Source organism: Notothenia rossii (assembly GCF_949606895.1).
Source record: "Notothenia rossii genome assembly, chromosome: 9".
NCBI classification, from domain to species: domain Eukaryota; kingdom Metazoa; phylum Chordata; class Actinopteri; order Perciformes; family Nototheniidae; genus Notothenia; species Notothenia rossii.
The window spans coordinates 73,777,000-73,794,987 of record NC_136907.1 but is presented as its reverse complement, the minus strand read 5'-3'; the positions used below and the strand labels follow the sequence as shown (position 1 = coordinate 73,794,987).

The following is a 17,988-nucleotide window of genomic DNA, read 5'->3' as shown; positions in this document are numbered from 1 at the left end:
GTGAATGCTGTTGCAAAGCAGTTCTTCTGTTTCTCTTTAATCTTGTTCTTGTTCTTGTTCTTGTTCTTCTTGTTCTTCTTCTTCTAATTAGTGTGAATGCTGTGCAACAGCATTCCACTATAGTTATTCTGTTCTTTAATCTTATTATTATTTCAGCCAATATTTTGCCGTCGAATAACTTCAGCCTACCTTCAGCTACAGAAACCGTTCAAATATCAAAAATATTCAGCCTTTTCAGCACATGATGGGAAACTTTCAACTTTTTCAAAATATGTTATAATTTACTTTTTGAAATATTCAGCTTTTTAAACTCTTTTTTTAACATGTAACTCAATGGGAGGGACCTTCAAATCCTCTTTTACCTACACCTTGCGCCAAATACTCCTTCCACATACTTTCAGCTTGAGACTTCATTCCAACTTTAAAATGATCACAAGACCTTAAGCTATAACACTTGTTCTTCCGATTTTTCATATCTTTTACACTTTTTGAGATATTTAACTTAATTTGGAGCTTGGTATAGAGATTTTAACATTAGTGTGTATGGAGCAGTTCGTTAAGGCAAGAGAGCGTGATGTCACAGCTAGAGTGGAGGACAGCTTGAAATTCGCCTTCATATTTTTCAAAGCCTTTTTATTTTATTTTCTCTTCTTAATACACATTCATTCAATACTACTTACATTTAATATCTAAATCCTTCAACCTTCTTTCAGCTACAGAAACCATTCAACTAATACATTATTCAGCTATTTCCGGACATTGAGGTTATAAATGTTATTGTTTATACCTTTTAAAACATTTTCTTTTAAATATTAAGCTTCTTCACTATTTTTCCTACTCTTCCAGTTTAACATTTCATTTTCAAGTTTTCAACAAAGTCATTGCAATGCATTGGAGCTGTAACAATTTTGATTCAAATCATTTCACTTTTCTGCATTTCTCCGCTAAGTTCAGCAACACACTTTTTTTGTAGCTAAAAGCAGCTACCGAGACCATTCAACTAATAACATATTCAGCTTTTTCTGCATTTTCAGCTAAATTCAGCAGCAAATGTACACAGTTTACAGCATTCGCACGCATTTTCAGCAGGTAATGCATTTAGCTAGCTAGTGTGCTAAATACAACCCACTCTTTAAAGTTTTAGAACTGTTTAGCTATGTTGAATTAAAGCTTCTTAACTTGTCTGTAATCTTTTATCCTCAAAGCCAAGGTGCTAGACTGGCAGCACCAAATTATTGCAGTATTTACATCACTTCCTCATACAATGCCCAAATTCAAACCTTTCCGGAAACAACTCTTCCCCAAATGATATAAAAGGCATCCTCAATTATTTGAAAAAAAAAATGAAAAACTAAAAATCTTACTAAGGGAAATTAAAGAAAGCTGCATCCTCACATAGTTTGTCAAAAAATATATTGTTTTTCTTGTAAATAAAACATGATATTCCTGCTTCTGTTCAAGTTGTTTATGAACATTACAGTACATTCCAAATATATATGTATGTATAAATGTCGTAATTGTAAAACGCTTTGGGAATACTGTATTTCATTATAGTCATTCCAATAAAGATAATTGAATTGAAATACTGAAGCAACTGTTCACTTACTGTCACTAGGGGCTGCTGCAGTGACTCTGAAACAAAACAGTGTTAAAAAGAAAAGTCAAGTTTTATTAAGTTCAGAAAAACAGACCTGTTTTTAGCTTTTTGTGGATGCTTTGTGTTTTTTGTAATGGTTTATTTGGCTTAAAAAGTAAAACTATAACAATAATGCATCCTTACGTTTTACAAAAAAATCGAAATCCACACATCTGGAAATACACGGTTGTCATTGGACAGACTCTAGGATGTGGTGGAGTAGAAGTATACTTGATTATATTTATTTACGTAGTTACATTTAACCACTGTTTACAGCTTTAATGAATTGTGGTTAGGAGCCAGTTATCGCTATCAATGTTGAATCAACTGTCTTAACTATTACAAAGGTCATTGCCCTAAGTTGATTTTGTATTATATGTGAATTCATCTGAAAATATACATTCCTTTCTTTATTAAATAGACCTGATTTGATCAATACTGTTTCTTTAATATCTGCACTTGCACAGATGCATACAGTAGCCTACATTGTGCGACAACCTTAAAGTTATCCCTGTTTATAATCCCTTCTCTGTGTTAGCCACCCTGCTGTCTCTAGCTCTTGCCAACATGCCTCAGAGCAAAGCATTGGGATGTTAGTGAAAAGAAAGCTTGCCTATATAGGGATCAATAAAGTATCACATCAAAGAAAGTGCTAATCAGACTTCTTACTCTCCTTTTAGAAAAAGATGGCACATAGAGACATTTAAACAGCGTCTGAGGATGGATGCCGTCCAAGCCTCAGAGAGCATGCTGGGAGGTTTTTACAAGGTTCAGCTCAAGTATTGTCTTTGCCAACGCTTTGATCGAGCAAATGGAGCTCAGTGTGACAGTCTGGCAGGGTAATTGGGCTGATATTGCCAGTACACAAATGTACATGTGTGAAAACACACGCATAGCTGCGCACATACACGGTGACTAGTGCTGATGTTTTTCTTGCTTTCTCGTGTCTTTTTCCCGAGAATAATGTGCATTATGCAGAGAGGGAGTTGCATATTTCGAAACTATTTTGCAGGAAAACACAAATATAATTTCCCCCTGTTGATATGTCAAGTGCATCGAACAAACCCTGTAATTGGCCCCTAGGGAATTGATCACAAACACACATTTCATGCAAAGAGTTTATTTATGAATCAGACTGCAGTATCATACAACAGTAGCACAATCATATGACTATGGATTATGCTCATATTTATAGATACAAAGATAAAGGCATGTCTTAAAATGAAAGAAAATGAATGAGTTCTCTTCTGATTTACTCTAAAAATAGCTTTTAAATACTTGGCATAGTTTTGTAAATTAAATTATGAAACATAATGTTTGCCCACTGTATTTACTATTGGAGTACCAAATGCAAATATACTTTGTGAAAAACATTTTTTTTCCTCCTTTCTCTTGCATTTCATGCAAGGAAGAAAAAAAGATGTCAGTGAGTACAAAAAGCACTTAAATCTCATATGAAAATAGAAAATATTACAAGTGTGCATAATTACTTCATGTTGCACATAACCTGCAGTACAAAAAGTCAAATGACACTGTGTTCAAGTGTACCTGACATGCCAATTATTTGGGGGGGCGTATGTACTGAAATAGGTATTTAAATGTCATTAGGGGCAGTTTACACACAAGACCGGGGCAAAGCCTTTCAGTCTTCAAAATGAATTGAGAATGAGATGTGGGCGTGTCAGCTTGTCCTCCCTGTGATGCTGACTTTAAGCCTCTCTTGAAACACTGAATCTTATCCTGTACTTTTTTTTAAATTATGCTTTTTGAGTTATTTGAAGATCACAGTTTTGATTCAATGTTCCCTTCAGACTAACGCCATGAAGAGCAGAAACTATCCTCAATGCTACCGTACCTCTCCCACCAGAGGGATGGCAGAACAGCAAGTTGTGTGTAAAAACCTAAGGTATGAAACAGTGCTTAGTAGGTTAATATTTGGCATTGCCTGGAGTATAATGTAATGCACACATAATAAGGCGACATGATTATTCCAAATTTACAAGAAATGTTTGAAATACTAAGACAAAGTTCTGAGTTGATAAAATGCTACAACTGTAAAATGCTACATAACAATTGAGTGGTACTCGGTGAGTGATTAAACAGTGATGGTTTACTACAAATCTGTTGATACGTTACACCAATGCAGCACTGCTGTTGTAGGAAAAACCACATAACTGCAAACTTTTATCATTAATAATATTTTTTTAAATCATTGTTTAAGTTTTACATTTTGATTTTAAATTCATTTGAAAAACCCTGTATTTAGAAAAAAAAACGATTTTCATACTTTTGCAAATGTATGGTTTTAGCCAAAAATAGCATACTGCATTGTATCCTTTTAGTGCAATAAGTGTTAGGGACGGCAGAACATTTTACACAACATGAACACGCTGTAGAATAAACGTAATAAAGGAGGAAGTTGAGAGGAGGGAAAGAAGGAAGGGAGGGAGGAAAATAAAAAAAATCCCAATTTTATTTCTAAACTTGTTTTTGAAGAACCAACAACAGAACGATACATGATTTGGATTGGTAGACATACAAAGACAAAGATAAGACACAAGTCATGTCTGACTACCAACAGAGGAGTTACAGCTGATATGGATTGATGAATTAAATATCACAAGGAGCGTCCGACATTGACTCTGTTAGCGTATGAAAAAGCACTATCAAATAAGAAATCATGGCACATTCAAAAAGTTTCCATCACGTCAACACCGTCAATGATGAACCCTATCGCTCACTGGAACCGAATCGTGTGATCAAGGCCCACCACAGGGCCATCCCTTCTCATATCACTTAGATTTTAAAGCACTAGAAAAGTATGTATACTCTCAGTATAATACTATACAGACATATGATACCTTGATCTTGATATATGTGTTGAGAAATAAAATGTCATGGTTAAATACAAAATATCTCTTAAAATATTTAAAATATACTTTATTTTGTACATTATGCAAACTGATTAACAATTCGATGATCAAAAAAATAACTTTTCCATGAAATGTTGTCTCTTTGCGATACAGATGTATGAACATAGATACATATCATGAAACCCCCTGTTATACCCTGACACGACTCCATATCCCTGTAATATGATTTCAAATGACACACATCAAAACTCCTGACAATGGGTCCTACAGGTAGCTCCACTACACCACTGAGCTGTTTGTACAACAATATTGCTCTACCTATCTTTTTTTTTTTCTTCTATTTCCCTATATCCATCTTTAAAGTTGATCAAATTCACCAACCATCATTTAAACTCAATCTGTGCCTTTATTGCTTCCTGAAATTACCTGGAAAAGGGAGCTATTCATGGGATTGATCAGAGGACTACCGCACATCTAAAGAAGGCAACTCTCCCCCTCCAGCTTAAAACCAATTCAATGTATAATAGGTCACTGGTCTATCATCTCATGTGGTGTAGAGTCACTCTTCATTGAAGAGCTTTATGGGTTACGGTTGCAGTGTGTACAAAAGCAATGAGACAGGGCACAATGTCGTCACATTTTAAGAAAAGAAAGGCTGACTGATCTCGTCTAAAATCAAAACAGTTCTTGAGCCAGAGACAGTGATGTCCAGTTCTAAAACAGCTGTCGCCTCACCACGACAATCAGATACGCAGTTTATTTTGGTGTAGTTTAAATGCAACAGAAAAGGTTGGGACAATAACCCTTCTATGTCTACGTTAGATTAAACATAAACGCTTACATTCATATCCTTAATAGCTCTCCCGTAAACAAACAAGATTCGTTCAGTATGCAAAAAGATGTCTCAACTGTATTCACTATGGACATTTTATAAGTTCTAGTATGCACGACAGAATTGCATAATGTCTGCCAATGAGAAAAGCATAGGGAGAAGAGAATAGAAAGGACAAGCCGCTACAAGAAGACTAACTAGTAGAAACCCTATAAGAGGATGGGTTTGGGGATGGAGGACAGATGGGGTAGTGGGAAGTCAGTTTGGGAAAGGCTGGGTAGGGATTCGTAGTGGAAGTTGCCCCACAAGTTAAAGGGGCACCTCCCTTTGGCAGTGGAACAGCACTCTTAGTAGTCAACGCAGCGCCGAGGGTGAGGGTGTACACAATGCTCTTGTCGGACAAGAAGGCCATTTCAGTGTCAAGATGAGATGAAGGCATTCTAGTAGGCAGCCAGGTCACAGTGTTGGAGCTAAAAACCTCAGATCAAGATGATGGACGCAGTCTTTCTACTCTGTCTCCGCTCGGCTGGGATCATGGGGTTCTGGGACATAAAGAAGAACAATATTTATTCACAAACACTATATTTTTATCCAAACCTAATATTGTATTTTATTTCATATCAGCTGTAGGAGCTGCAAATAATCCCCCTTTTGACATAACAGGGATGATACTCGTTTTCAAGTATCCTTTACATTTTTCTGTTTATTTCAGTTCCATACATTTCAATGTATAATGGATTCACATTCACTGGTTGCGACTTGCACCATCTTTGGGCAATGACACCATCTTGTGGAGATGTCTTTAACAGCAAAGCTGCGTAATGCTGTTTTAATTTCAAGAGAGAAAGAGAGACATTTTATTATGTATCTTCATCTGTATGTAATAGCCAAATGTTTGTATTCGTCAAATGTTCTTTTTGACCTTTGTCAAGCAGCTTTGTCTTGGCTGTTTGTCTGTTGCTTTTTTTTAAGATTGAGAACAAAAAAACACATTCATGTTTGTTCACAGACTTATTTGGTTATTAAAGCTAATTCTGATTCTAATAAACATTCAGATTTTCAATGCAATCAATTTGTTTCACCAACACATTATTTTAAATGTAAGTGGATGTATTTCATTCCCTTATGGTTAAGTCATGCAGTCAGCCTGAAGCATGCATAATACATCTCTGCATAGGGGGAGTGAAACAAACACATATTTTAATTGCATTGGTTTTTTCTTTTCTCTTTTTGAATTGTCTACTGGGTTTGTATGGATAAAAAATTGAAATGATTTAATTTAAATTTTATGTAAACCTTTTACATTTCTGAAGTTTTCAAGACCTCTTAACTCGACTGATTCATTCTCACAAGTTCCCCAAAGTAAAATGTCCTCCAATGTATTCATCTTACCTGAGAGAGATGACTCCTGCTCATCTTGCAACACTGTCTCCTCAGAGACCTGCGGTGAATGGGTGACCTCTTGATCTTGATCGTTCTCCTCGTCTCTCTGAGGACCAGGCTGGGGCTCCTCCTCTGGTTCGTCCTTGCCCTCCCCTTCTGCCTCCCCCTCCCCGGAGTCAGTACTCCTGATGCTGAGCCGCCTCATACGATACATGACATCCACCTCCCTCATCCAACCCATGCGCTCGACTGCCACGCGACCTGGAGAAACAGCCAGCTTGGTCTGCAACGCCTCCATTCGCTGGGCGGGGCCCTTGCTCCTCCGCTCCCCCTCCAAGCTAAGAGACAGCCTGCGGTCTAGGTTTGGAGGAACTGAAAGTGGCAGTCTATCTGGCGGAAACTCCGGTAACCCGGGGTGATCTCGCCCCAAATGAGTCCGTAAAACAAGTCTATGCTCTGGACCAGCAAATGGCTTCTTTTCTTGCTCCTGCTTGTTATCAGGCATTGCTCTGTCTTGTCCCTCACTTTCACTTTTCACTTCTTCCGTCTGTTTGTCTGCGCTACCCTCAGGTGTTTCTCCTGTATTGGCTTCCTTCTCTGCTAATTCTACTTCCTTAGTTACTGTTTCACTAACACTCTGTTCCGCTGTGACTTGGGGGTCTTGAGGCACATCAGTAGCTGATGTTGTGGATGTGCTCTCCTCTGTAGCTCCGTTTGCTGGTTTTCTCTCAACAGGATTATCTGCACACAAATCCTCCTGGTTTTCTGCTTTTCCACCCCCTCCTACATTTTCCTCTGTCATTGAATTCTGATCCCTTGTTCCAGCACATAGGTCAGACCCTGACTGATTTAAACTTGAATCATTTGACTCTTCTGTTTTAACACCCTCTAATGCAGCGCGGTGTGGTGGACTGCCATTTTGATTGGTCGAGCTGTCCGAGCTGTTCTCCTCGTGGAGGGGAGGCAAGGGGCCCAGTCTCATTTGATTCTCAAGTTCTCTTTTACAAATAGGGCACTCCTCCTCTGATTCACCTCTAAGATCTTGAAGAGACTCTGCATCATTAGATTTAAAATTGCCTGCGGACGCTTTATTGCCATCCGCCGGGTCTCTAGAGGGACGCAAAGTCTGGCATATGTCCTCATAATCCGGAGGACTAGTGAGCGTAGAGGCATCCTGCATGGGCTGTCTATCTGCCCATGGCATCTCAGCTGCTGCTGTGTTTGTCATTGGACTGAAGTCACAAAGTGGTGTCTCAATAGGCTCATCTGGCAGCTCTAGCTTTACTGTCCTGCCATCGTTGCTCCGTCTGCGCGAAAGATGTGTAATAACCCTGTATTCTCTGAAGCCTGTCTCCCGGGGTGGGACGGGGAGCTCCTCCCGAAGCTGCTTGCTGAAGGTTACTGACTTTGTAGCAGGCCTGGAGAAGGCGCTCTTGACTTCCCTGTATTCTGGGTCAACAGACCAGCTTACTGCACTGCGCCTAAGGCTGCTGGGCTTGTTGAGAGGTTCTGATGTCAACCGGATTTTGATACGCTCAGGAATTTGAACAGAACCATCTGGGACTTTATTGCTGGCAGTGCCTAGCTCCAAGATGTCTTTGTAGGCCTCGTTGAGGTCCTCTATGCACTTATCAACGCTGGGCTGTTTGCTGCTCTGCTGCTGCTGTTGATCCTGGACTTCTTTTTTGATGGTCTCCAGCTCTTTGACAGCATCCCATGGACGCTGGACGATGGGTTTCAACAGGAATGGTTCGAATGCTTCCTGCCCACTGTTTACTGCTGGTTTGGGCTCCTCCACGTTTCCTGAGGGTGGCACTGCTGGCTGCTGAGCTGTGCTCTTGTTCAGCTGGTTGGAGAAGGTGGCGGTCAGGGAGAAGGCGCTGTTGCTCGACAGTTTCAGGCTCTTCACTCCCTTAATAGGAAAAGTGAACGCAGTGCCCACTGCACTGCTGCTATCAGTAGGGACTTCAGAGTCTGGAGCGACAGGGTCTTTTTGTGCTTCATTGTTTTCAGGGGCAGGTTTTTCGGCCTCTGGGCTAGTTTGTGTCTCCTGGTCTCGATACTGGTTTGCAGGCCAGGTTCCCGACAGTTTCATCTCCTTGTAATGGTTTATCTTAGGGGGTCTACAGGGTACTCTTTTAAACATTTTGCTGCTCGCTCTACTGCTTGTTTTGCTGCTACCTATGCTACCAGTTAGTGCTTGCAGCTCAGCTTCAGCTGAAGATGTGCTTTGGAGACTTTGGTTAGTTAAATGGCCAGTTTTGTTGTCACTAGGACTGTCCGCTGGATCTGGTGACTTTTCATTGTTGTTATTCTGATCACGGATTGTCCCAGTAAGCTGCGGAGTAACGGGTACAGACACTAAACAAAAAATGGTCTCACTTAGTCTCTTTTTAAGATTCTTGGATTTGTCTTTTTCTGGCGGCTCAGGTTGTTCCACCTTCTTCACTTCTGTCACAGTTTCAGAGACAACCTGTTCAGCTGGCTTGCAAGGGGGAGGTGGTGGTTTACCCAAAATAGATGAAGGAAAAAACTGACTACGGTTTTGTTCAGGTCCTACACTGTCACTTTTTTTGTTTAATCCCCTGTTGCACCATCGATTACTGCTGTCGTTGTCATTGGGAGCTGTTTTGCGGCTTTCGGTATTGGGAGCTGACCCCTGTTGGGGAGGAAAGGCACTTTCATGTGTAGATTGTCCTATAATCTTAGCGGAAGGAACCTCTTTGTTGATGTTACGGATCTTGTCTGAGTCTGTGAGAGAACTTCCGCTAGGCCCTCCTGAGATTTGATTCTGTCTTGGGTCTTCAGTGGGTAATTGACTGGCATGACTTAGTTGTTCTTCAGGTCCAGAATATAGCTGTTTACGAAAGGTCGCAGCACGATCTCTGTAATGTTCAAGCCATGAACCTGCCTGTCTGTAAAACCACCTTCCAGGATCTGAGTTGGGCATCTGCAGAGCTTCTGCTCTCCATCTAAGGTTTGCCATTTCATTGCGGTTCATTGAATGTGACCTTGGGGGTGGGCCTCTTCTATAAGATGGGGGTGGGATGTAGCCAGGGGGCTCCATTCCAGTGATGGCAGAGTGTTGTGCGTAATAGTCTTGTCTCAGATCCCCACTTCTTGGATAGTAGATAGGCCTCTCTTTTTGTTTGGCACCCTGTTCTATAGCAAGCATTTCTGCGCTACCCCTATTCTGCTGGTGAGTCTCATATGACGGAGGCTTTAAAGGCCTGCTGAACCTGGGCTTTGGTAAAAGTGCAACATGGCTGCTTGGCCCAGCATTCCTACCCCACCGGTCCCTGACAACAGCACCACTATAGATATACCTACTATAGGGCCCAGAGAAGACAGTGCTGCTTATCCTCTGTCTATCAGGGAGGCTAGGCCTGGATGGAATGAGCTCTCTGCTGGCAATTCTATCAGGTGACAACACTCTTGGGAGAGACTGAGACTTTGCCTTTGTTCTGGGGTGAAAAAAGCCCTCGGGTGTCCTCAGGCGGTAATGGTCATGAGCCCACCTGTCCCCGTCCCCCTCTGACAGCTGCCTTCCCAGGCCCACAGCAGGCCTCCACTCCTCTGTACCGAGGCTCTGGCACTTCCTCTCCCCGGTCACTCTCAGCTGACCAGGGGCTGCGTCCAGGTCCCTCAGCCAGGAAATCTCCTCCCATAGCTGCTGCGCCTGCCTCTCGGCTCTGTGTTCTTCTGCTGCTACCAGGGCCTGTGGCCTCCAAGCACCAGCAGAGGCCCTCAGCTCCCTGCCATCAGCATAGTCCAGGAGGATGCTGAAGTCCTGGCCTCGCCTCCGCCAGTAGGAAACATCCCTCTCTTCATGGCTCAGCGGCTCTGAATAAGTCAAACTGGGAACATCGTAGAACCTATAAAGACAGAAAAGTACAGTGTGAATAAGACATACAAAATACCACAGACTCTGAATCTAGGATAACATTAGGAAACAGTGAACCTTTTTATGGGTGTTACAAGATAAACAATATCTAATACAGAGACAAACAAAGAAAACTATCTTACACATAATATTTGTTATATGATTGACAGTTTGGTAGTTTAAAAGAAACAACAAAAATGCACTATGTGCAATGAGCAATATTTTCAAAAGCAACATGAATCTAAATTACTTTTATCCCCGCTTTAAGGTAAAATCATAAAGCAACACCACCGTTTTGAGATTGGATAATGGTGTCAAGTCACAATGATGTGTTTTGGTGCTGCCAGTATTGGCTTTTCAACGCAACTTAATCAACGAGAGCCAGCACATATGAGACAGAAGTGCTTAAGTCAGCTGCTCCCAAGTCCCTTGAAGAAACCATGGAATTGTGATGCTCCTGCAATATGGTCTGCATATTAAATTGTGCTGACCTTTTCTCTGGAGCTGGACATCTGGACAGCGACTTTGGCTTTTAAAAAGAATCTAACAAAACATCCCATTACCTAAACTGACACCATAGCAACTTCCTCCTATTACCGATACATATTACTCAAACTGTACCCTTTAAGGAAATACAGTATGACCAACCAATAATCAATAAACCTTCAAGCAGTATGCTTCACTATGTCACATTAAAACATAGAGGAAACAAATCACAAGATGAGGGCCTTTTTCATTCTAAGGTGAATATATAATATCCTAAACACTAACCTAATGCCGTCTGAATTTAACATAAAATGGCAAGTGTGTAACGGTTCCAATCAGCGGTTCCACTGTAGTGAATGCTGCCTGGAGATCATTTTAGTCGTGGTTCCAAATTTACCTCTGAGGTGCAGGATATTGCTTTAATGCACTTTGCATTGCTAAAACCATTATCTTAGAAATAGCATACTAAATCATAACATATTGAGTCTAAAAAACAGTACTTTTCTTTAAAAAAAAAAGGTAATTCTGTTAAATGATGCTGTAGTTCTCGTTTTGGAATTTTCTCGAACTGTTATTGTCTTGCTGTGGTGGAACAGCACTGCCGAGTGAAGTAGAAGAATATATATATCCATCCGTCCATATATCGCCTTCTGTAGGTTAACTGTCATATCAAAGCAGGTTTGAAGTCACCCGGATGACAGTCAGTTATAATGGAACAAAGGGGGTCTGAAATCCCTGTTGATTTAAATAAATCAAAAATAGTGTTTCCCCGAGCTATTTGATTCATATTTATGATACAGCCACAATATCCATGATTTGCAGGAAATATAACCATTAAATATACCAAAATATAAGTTTCTTAAATATACAGTACTAAATAATATAATAGTTCTGAAAAGGAATAACAATCTACTTTAAGAGCCTCATCTCATATCTGCATTGCACTGTGATAGTCACTGTACTCATTCATTTAAGCAGCAGAGTCAATGGATCATCCTCAGCAGCATATGCTACTGTATGGCTGAGGGGAGCCGCGCTGTGCACACTTGCCCAGCAACATGCTTACATCACAGAGCACGTGCTGGGCGTGATTCAGTGTGCCAGTGTTTACAGTGGAGTGATTACGCGCCTGTCTTGAGGCATGTTCAGTCCTCCTCAGTTTGCTCACTGTCTGGTGCTGCTGTTTACATCTGCATGCCTGCTGTAGAGACGATACCAGCGGATGGGTGTTCTCCACAGAGACGCAAGCCACCTCTGTGTGCCGGCATGTAAACAACTTAAACGAGCGCAAAGGCACCTTTCATAATTCCTCATATCCCGGCATTAAGAGATGTCAGTGGTGCTGCTGCAGCCACAGTGTTCTGCAGCTCTGGAAGGAGGGGAAAGGGAAGAGGAGGGGGGAAAAAAACCTGCGCAGTGCAGACTCAGTTTTGCATGCAATACCAAAGGGCCCCAGTGAGAAGGAGGGGAGGGGGAGAAAAGGTAAGGTAAAGGGTGTGGGGGATTGAAAAAGGGAGGAAAGGAAAAAAAAAAGCACTCACCCACTATCTGTGGCGAGAGAATCACCCAAGGGCTGAGCGTCACCTAGGATACCAATTCCAAGTTCCTTTCTCCTCAGGATCCTTTCCCCGCTCTCGATGTCCGTGGCGGGGTAGCCCTTCACCAGCGCCTGCCTGCTGCCATAGATACCCGTGATAGATGGCCCCCGCTCCGCCTCGTACCCGTTCAGCGTCCCCCGGCCAGCCCGGTTGTCCACGAGTTCACGCTGGCAATCAGCAGGGCGCTTGTCATAAGGCGTGGCAGACGGAGGGCCGCTCTTGGGCAATTTATATCCGTGCGAAATGAGGAGGTCCTCCACACTGTACATGGTGGTGTCTCTCTCTCACTTCTGGGCAGGAGGGCAAAGGTGGGTGTGTTGCCTTATGCGCAGTGCTGCTGGTGGGAGCTGGAGCACGGTTGCTCGGCAGAGGCCATCACTAAGGGGAGGACAGGGGAGGGAAGAGGTAACATGTGAACAGATTATTTCAGCACGCGCCTAAATGCAGGATGTGCCATTTTCAACACGCTGGCAGATGTCTGAAATACAGATGTTTGTGATACCTTTCCAGATGTGCAAATGTGTGTCAGCATGTGTTAAGTTGAGAGCTCAGTTAGTTAGTACAACATGGGATAAACAAAACAGACTTTTGTTAGCTCTGCAAGGTAAAATTTAAACTGCAGATGTTTTTATTTTTACCATGTAGTCGTTGCTCTCCTATAACATGGACAGTTCTTATCCGGCTACACCCTTCCTTCCTCCCATAGACATCTTTCCAAATTGTCTAAAGCCATTGTGTAATGTAAGAATTGCTAAATTGAGACTTCCCGTTCCATTAAACCTCTCTCTACATAATGACTTATCTACGCTTTTGTCTGGGATAAATGTCGAAGCAGGTAGGTGGAACATTCTTCATCAGTCAATACAATCACAGGTATTGTTCTCCAGACACGCAGAGCAGCAGTTGGACAGCTGCACTAATCTTTGCATGTAGACAATCTTCTTACCGGCACAAATAAATGTGCATGGTAACAGGAACTACAAAGTAAACCTTTCACATTAAGTAAAGAGAAGAGATTAAAGACCTCTCCGTGTTTGTGTCAGAGACGTTTAGGGTGATCTCCTCCGGTATTTTGCGTCATATATTTGCCATAACTTAATACAGCGGCAAACATTCTGTAAGCCCAGAGGGGGAAATTGAACATCCAATATAAATGACTGCACATAATGTATACTGCCCTCTTGTCTCTGTGCAGCGTGACACTGTACGTGGTGTGAGCTCCTTCGTCGCCTGTAATTCTTCTGTCCAAAAGCCATCATGAAAAGATATGGTACATTTATTACATGTAATTAAAGGGATTCAGCTGACTCGTCAAATCCAGTCCAACTTGCAGGGTTGACAAAAAACGAAAGTGATCACAATATTAAGGAGAAAAAGGACTTAAAATAAAGTTAAGTGGATGCTTTTGTCTTACACAAACTAATCTTATTAAGACAGTTACTATTCCATTTTATATTGTGATACAATCCTAACTTCTAGAAATGTATATTCACCATTGTATTGAAGTTATTGAAAATGTTATATCTCTGTACAAATACCTTGTGAAGGGGTACATCATATTATATTGATCTACTAATCTTATGTTTGACTTAGTTAACCAAACCCAGCCATAACAAAAGTCCACCACACCGTGCGAAGACGAACAAAAGAGGTTCAACAACTAAGACACAAATTAATCTTTGGGGATTTTAGCACTTCCCTCAGACTGTCTTCACAGTTTTTAACATCTAAATAATGCAGATTACATTAAAAGTAATTGCCTTATCTGTGTTTTTTAGCACTGCAAGTATCATTTAATTAATGTAATGATTAATCTGCCAATTATTATTAGTTTACTGATTCATTGTTTGGTTTGTGAAGGGTCAGAAAGAAGTGAAAAATGCTATAAATATTTCCAAAAGCCCAAGTTATTTTGATCACGTTTCTTGTTTTGACATTCAGTTTACCCTCACAGAATACACAGGCAGCACATTTCTAATTCAAAGGTAGAAATACAGCATTTTGCAAAATTACTTAAACAATGAATCTAACATCAAAATAGCTGATGCGTCAACTTATTGTGTAATTGACTATTTATTGCAACTCTTACTTTAATGCAACAAGTAGTTTAGAGTCAATAAGGAAGTTGTTTTTTGGCTGCATAAAGTTTTTTTTTGTTATTTAGTCTTTACTCCTAAATTCCTCTGCTGTGTGCACTTGTTTGTGTGAGCACTTGTTTGTGTGAGCATGTGATTGTGTGTGAGCATGTGAATGCAGGAGCAGCCCTGTCTGATATTAATTAGTGGCTTTAACAGTGTGTCCTGCCTGGAGATGACAGTGGATGGCTTATAAAACAGTAACACGGTGATCAAAGGCTTTGCACACATTAGCATTCTGGCGAATCGTGTTTGGACTTGAAAAGTAACTCGCTGTTCATTTTCCATTATGAAGGTGTCACTGTTGAATCAAAGACGTGACCGTTAAAGTAGAACTACAAACATGTGCTCACTATAAGATGCCAACACTGTTCACAGCAAACAGCTTTATTTATTTTCCTGCCTGAAACTACATCTCTGTTATCTTCAAATCACAGATTACAGTGTAAATCAGGGCTGGAGGTCACGAGGGAGAAGTAATTAATATCTAATACGAAAGATATCAAACACTGAAAACGTTTTATAGTACACAATTCTCTCGAGGATTCCCAGGGGAAAGCACCTGTTGTGCAAATGCACTGGTTTTTGTAATTTTAGCTTAATAAATAAACGTATATGAGACTTGCTTTTGTCCCTTTTAGTGTTTTTATTTGACCCTAAGCTATTAAAAAGCATTATCTGTTATTTTATGTAATTGTAAATAAGTTATCCTTTGATAATGCAATATATTGAAATTATATTGATTTTTGAAATATAATTTCCAAAATGTTGAAGTTTTGTTTTTGCTGGAATCAACAAATCCAAATGTCTACTAAATCTTTACAACATATTATTAATAGTATTAAACAGTAGCCAGACTAGCGCTGCATCTATCAATTCATTGTATTATCGATGTATTGGCCAATTATTTTCACAAGATTTATAATTTAGTATAACAACATGCATTTATTTTTTAAGTAGTGAAAATGCCCATTATAACTTCCCAGTGACCAAAATGATATCCTTACACTGCCTGTTTTGTTGCTTTATTGCAAAACTGAAGCATTTTTCATTTAATATAATATCAGAAAAAGACAAGCAGACAAGGCGTACTATACGAGAAGCAAGAACCAACACATATTTGACTTTTTGGCTTTAAAATGTGTTTAAAATTGAACGTCGGATTCTCTGGTTACATCGTAAAATGTTCAAAAAATCAAAGAAAAATCTCAATAAAGTCTTTTTTTTTTTTTTTCAATTATGAAAAGGACGGTATAAAAAGGACAAATTCACTCAGCTGATTTGGAAATATCCCCACCTTTTTCTCTTGACCTCAGGTTGACCTTAACATTTCTGACTCCCATAACTTTATCCAATGTGCAGTGAAGAGTTGCCTCCGGCCTGTGAGCTGATCTCATACTGTATGATTCACTGTAACACTTCACATGTAGCCTCAGGATAATTAATATACTATCCAGATGTAAAAGACTCAGCAAAAAAAATCTCCATCCTGACACCACACTGTGTGTAACCACATTTTCAAGGACAGCACATGTAAAGAAGGATTGACCAACTCATGAATGCCGTTCATTGGCCTAAGCAAAGATCACATTAAAAATCAGCATGTTTGAAGCAGGGCGTCTGATGTTTAAGTCCTCCAACTATTTCTGGCTCTTCAAGTGGAGTGAATGCAGCAAAAATCAACTCAAGGGCTTCTTGAATTAGCCAAATCCAAAAAGCAGTCATAACCCTTAAAGAAGGAGTCGTATTGGAAAAGTAACTTCCTTTATCTGTTTTATCAGAGCGAACCAGAGCGAACCAGACACGCAGTGGCCCTTTTTGACAAGGTCACAGCTTCAAATGATTGCAGTGGAAATATAGCACATGAGCCTTTTTTTGCATAGCAACAACAAAAGTAGCATTAATAATTGCAACACAACCAGATTTCCACATGCACATTATTATATATAGAGGGATATGATGGTTGTGTGTGTGTTTGGAGAAGTAACAATAAGGTCAGCTGTTGTAAAAAGTTTCTGTGAGGTAATTCATTAGTGGACATTTACTGCTGTTGGAGTGTGTGTGTTAGATCCATTTTTATGTGAGGAGCTAACTTTCCCGTGCTGGCCTTAAAACTTCCACTTGGAGCTTAGATTTATTTAAACTTTGAACTTTACATTTTGAACTGAGGAGGGAGGCTCCCCAGTGTGCAGCCAGGCCTTGCAGACTGCATGCACAGGTAGTGGCCACTGTAACACATCAGCACTAGCAGCAGCACCACCCTAACTGCCGAAGGGAGTGCACCTACATCTTACCTAGTGACAGGGATAACACAGCAGCACAGACCAGGCTTATCATTAAACTGCTTATTCAAACACATATAAATCTCCAGTTCAGCAAATTAAAAACACTTTCCTGATTCTCCTCAAAAACATCCTCCTCAGAATCATTCCCCCCTGGAAGATAACTTGCTGTATGAATGAATAATGATTTGCAATAGATCCGTTAGTATCATAACACATAGCTATCAATAATACATGTGGAAATATCTATCCATGCATAGAGACAGTATGACCTACTATAGCCATCCTATAGCCTGCTGCAGTGTTAAATGGCACAGCCTACATCAAATTGACTGCTATGAAATTATTTGTGTGTGTGCAAATCAGCTCCCAATACCTGCTTCGCCCAGTACAGCAGCGCCTAGAAATAACCCTCCACCTGCACGCAGTGTAAGTTGAAAATATAGTCAGCGGTCGTGTTTTGACCAAAAGCCGCTTTGGCCAAATCATCACCTCGTTGCAAGATGTTCCCCAAGAAATGCACGCAGCGCAGCGGCGGCGCGGATATGTCGAAGGGCGAACATTTTGAGGTGTGTGCAAGTTGACGCGCGGTTAACGAGGAGGCTTTTGCAGATGCATCTTCACTGTTTACCTAGACCCTGCACTACAGTGGAGGCTACGTGAGCCTACAAAAAAAAAAAGCACACAGCAACCCCTCCCTATAATTAAGACAGTGCAGGCTGAGCGGGGAAAACAGCATGCAGAAATATGGCATAACATTGCAAAACGGAAAAGGGCGTAGCGGCGGAGAGACGCATACCTGGTGAGATGCTTGGCGCGGCCGTCGCAGTTCCCCTGCGCCCAGCTTTAGCTGCTGAGACTGAGCACTGCACACAGCCTG

At 40.8% G+C, this 17,988-nt stretch overlaps 1 protein-coding gene across 1 annotated transcript; it reads right to left on the bottom strand.

Annotated features, from left to right (window-relative positions):
* Window positions 1-2,740: 2,740 nt before the first annotated feature.
* On the bottom strand, window positions 2,741-17,988 carry jcadb (junctional cadherin 5 associated b). The gene is made up of 4 exons (XM_079651379.1): window positions 17,908-17,988; window positions 12,635-13,069; window positions 6,734-10,599; window positions 2,741-5,883 (listed from the first exon to the last, which is right to left on the bottom strand). Exons 2-4 carry the CDS (start codon window positions 12,958-12,960, stop codon window positions 5,849-5,851), a joined length of 4,227 nt encoding a protein of 1,408 aa, XP_079507505.1. The 5' UTR covers window positions 12,961-13,069; window positions 17,908-17,988; the 3' UTR covers window positions 2,741-5,848.

Bases quoted from the DNA above. Each gene is read 5' to 3' on its own strand.
- jcadb (XM_079651379.1), bottom strand. From the start codon at position 12,960: ATGTACAGTGTGGAGGACCTCCTCATTTCGCACGGATATAAATTGCCC. The intron at 10,600-12,634 runs GTGAGTGCTTTT...CTGTCTTTATAG, and splicing joins TCTCTCGCCACAGATAGTGG to GTTCTACGATGTTCCCAGTT. The intron at 5,884-6,733 runs GTAAGATGAATA...TTTATGTCCCAG, and splicing joins GCAGGAGTCATCTCTCTCAG to AACCCCATGATCCCAGCCGA.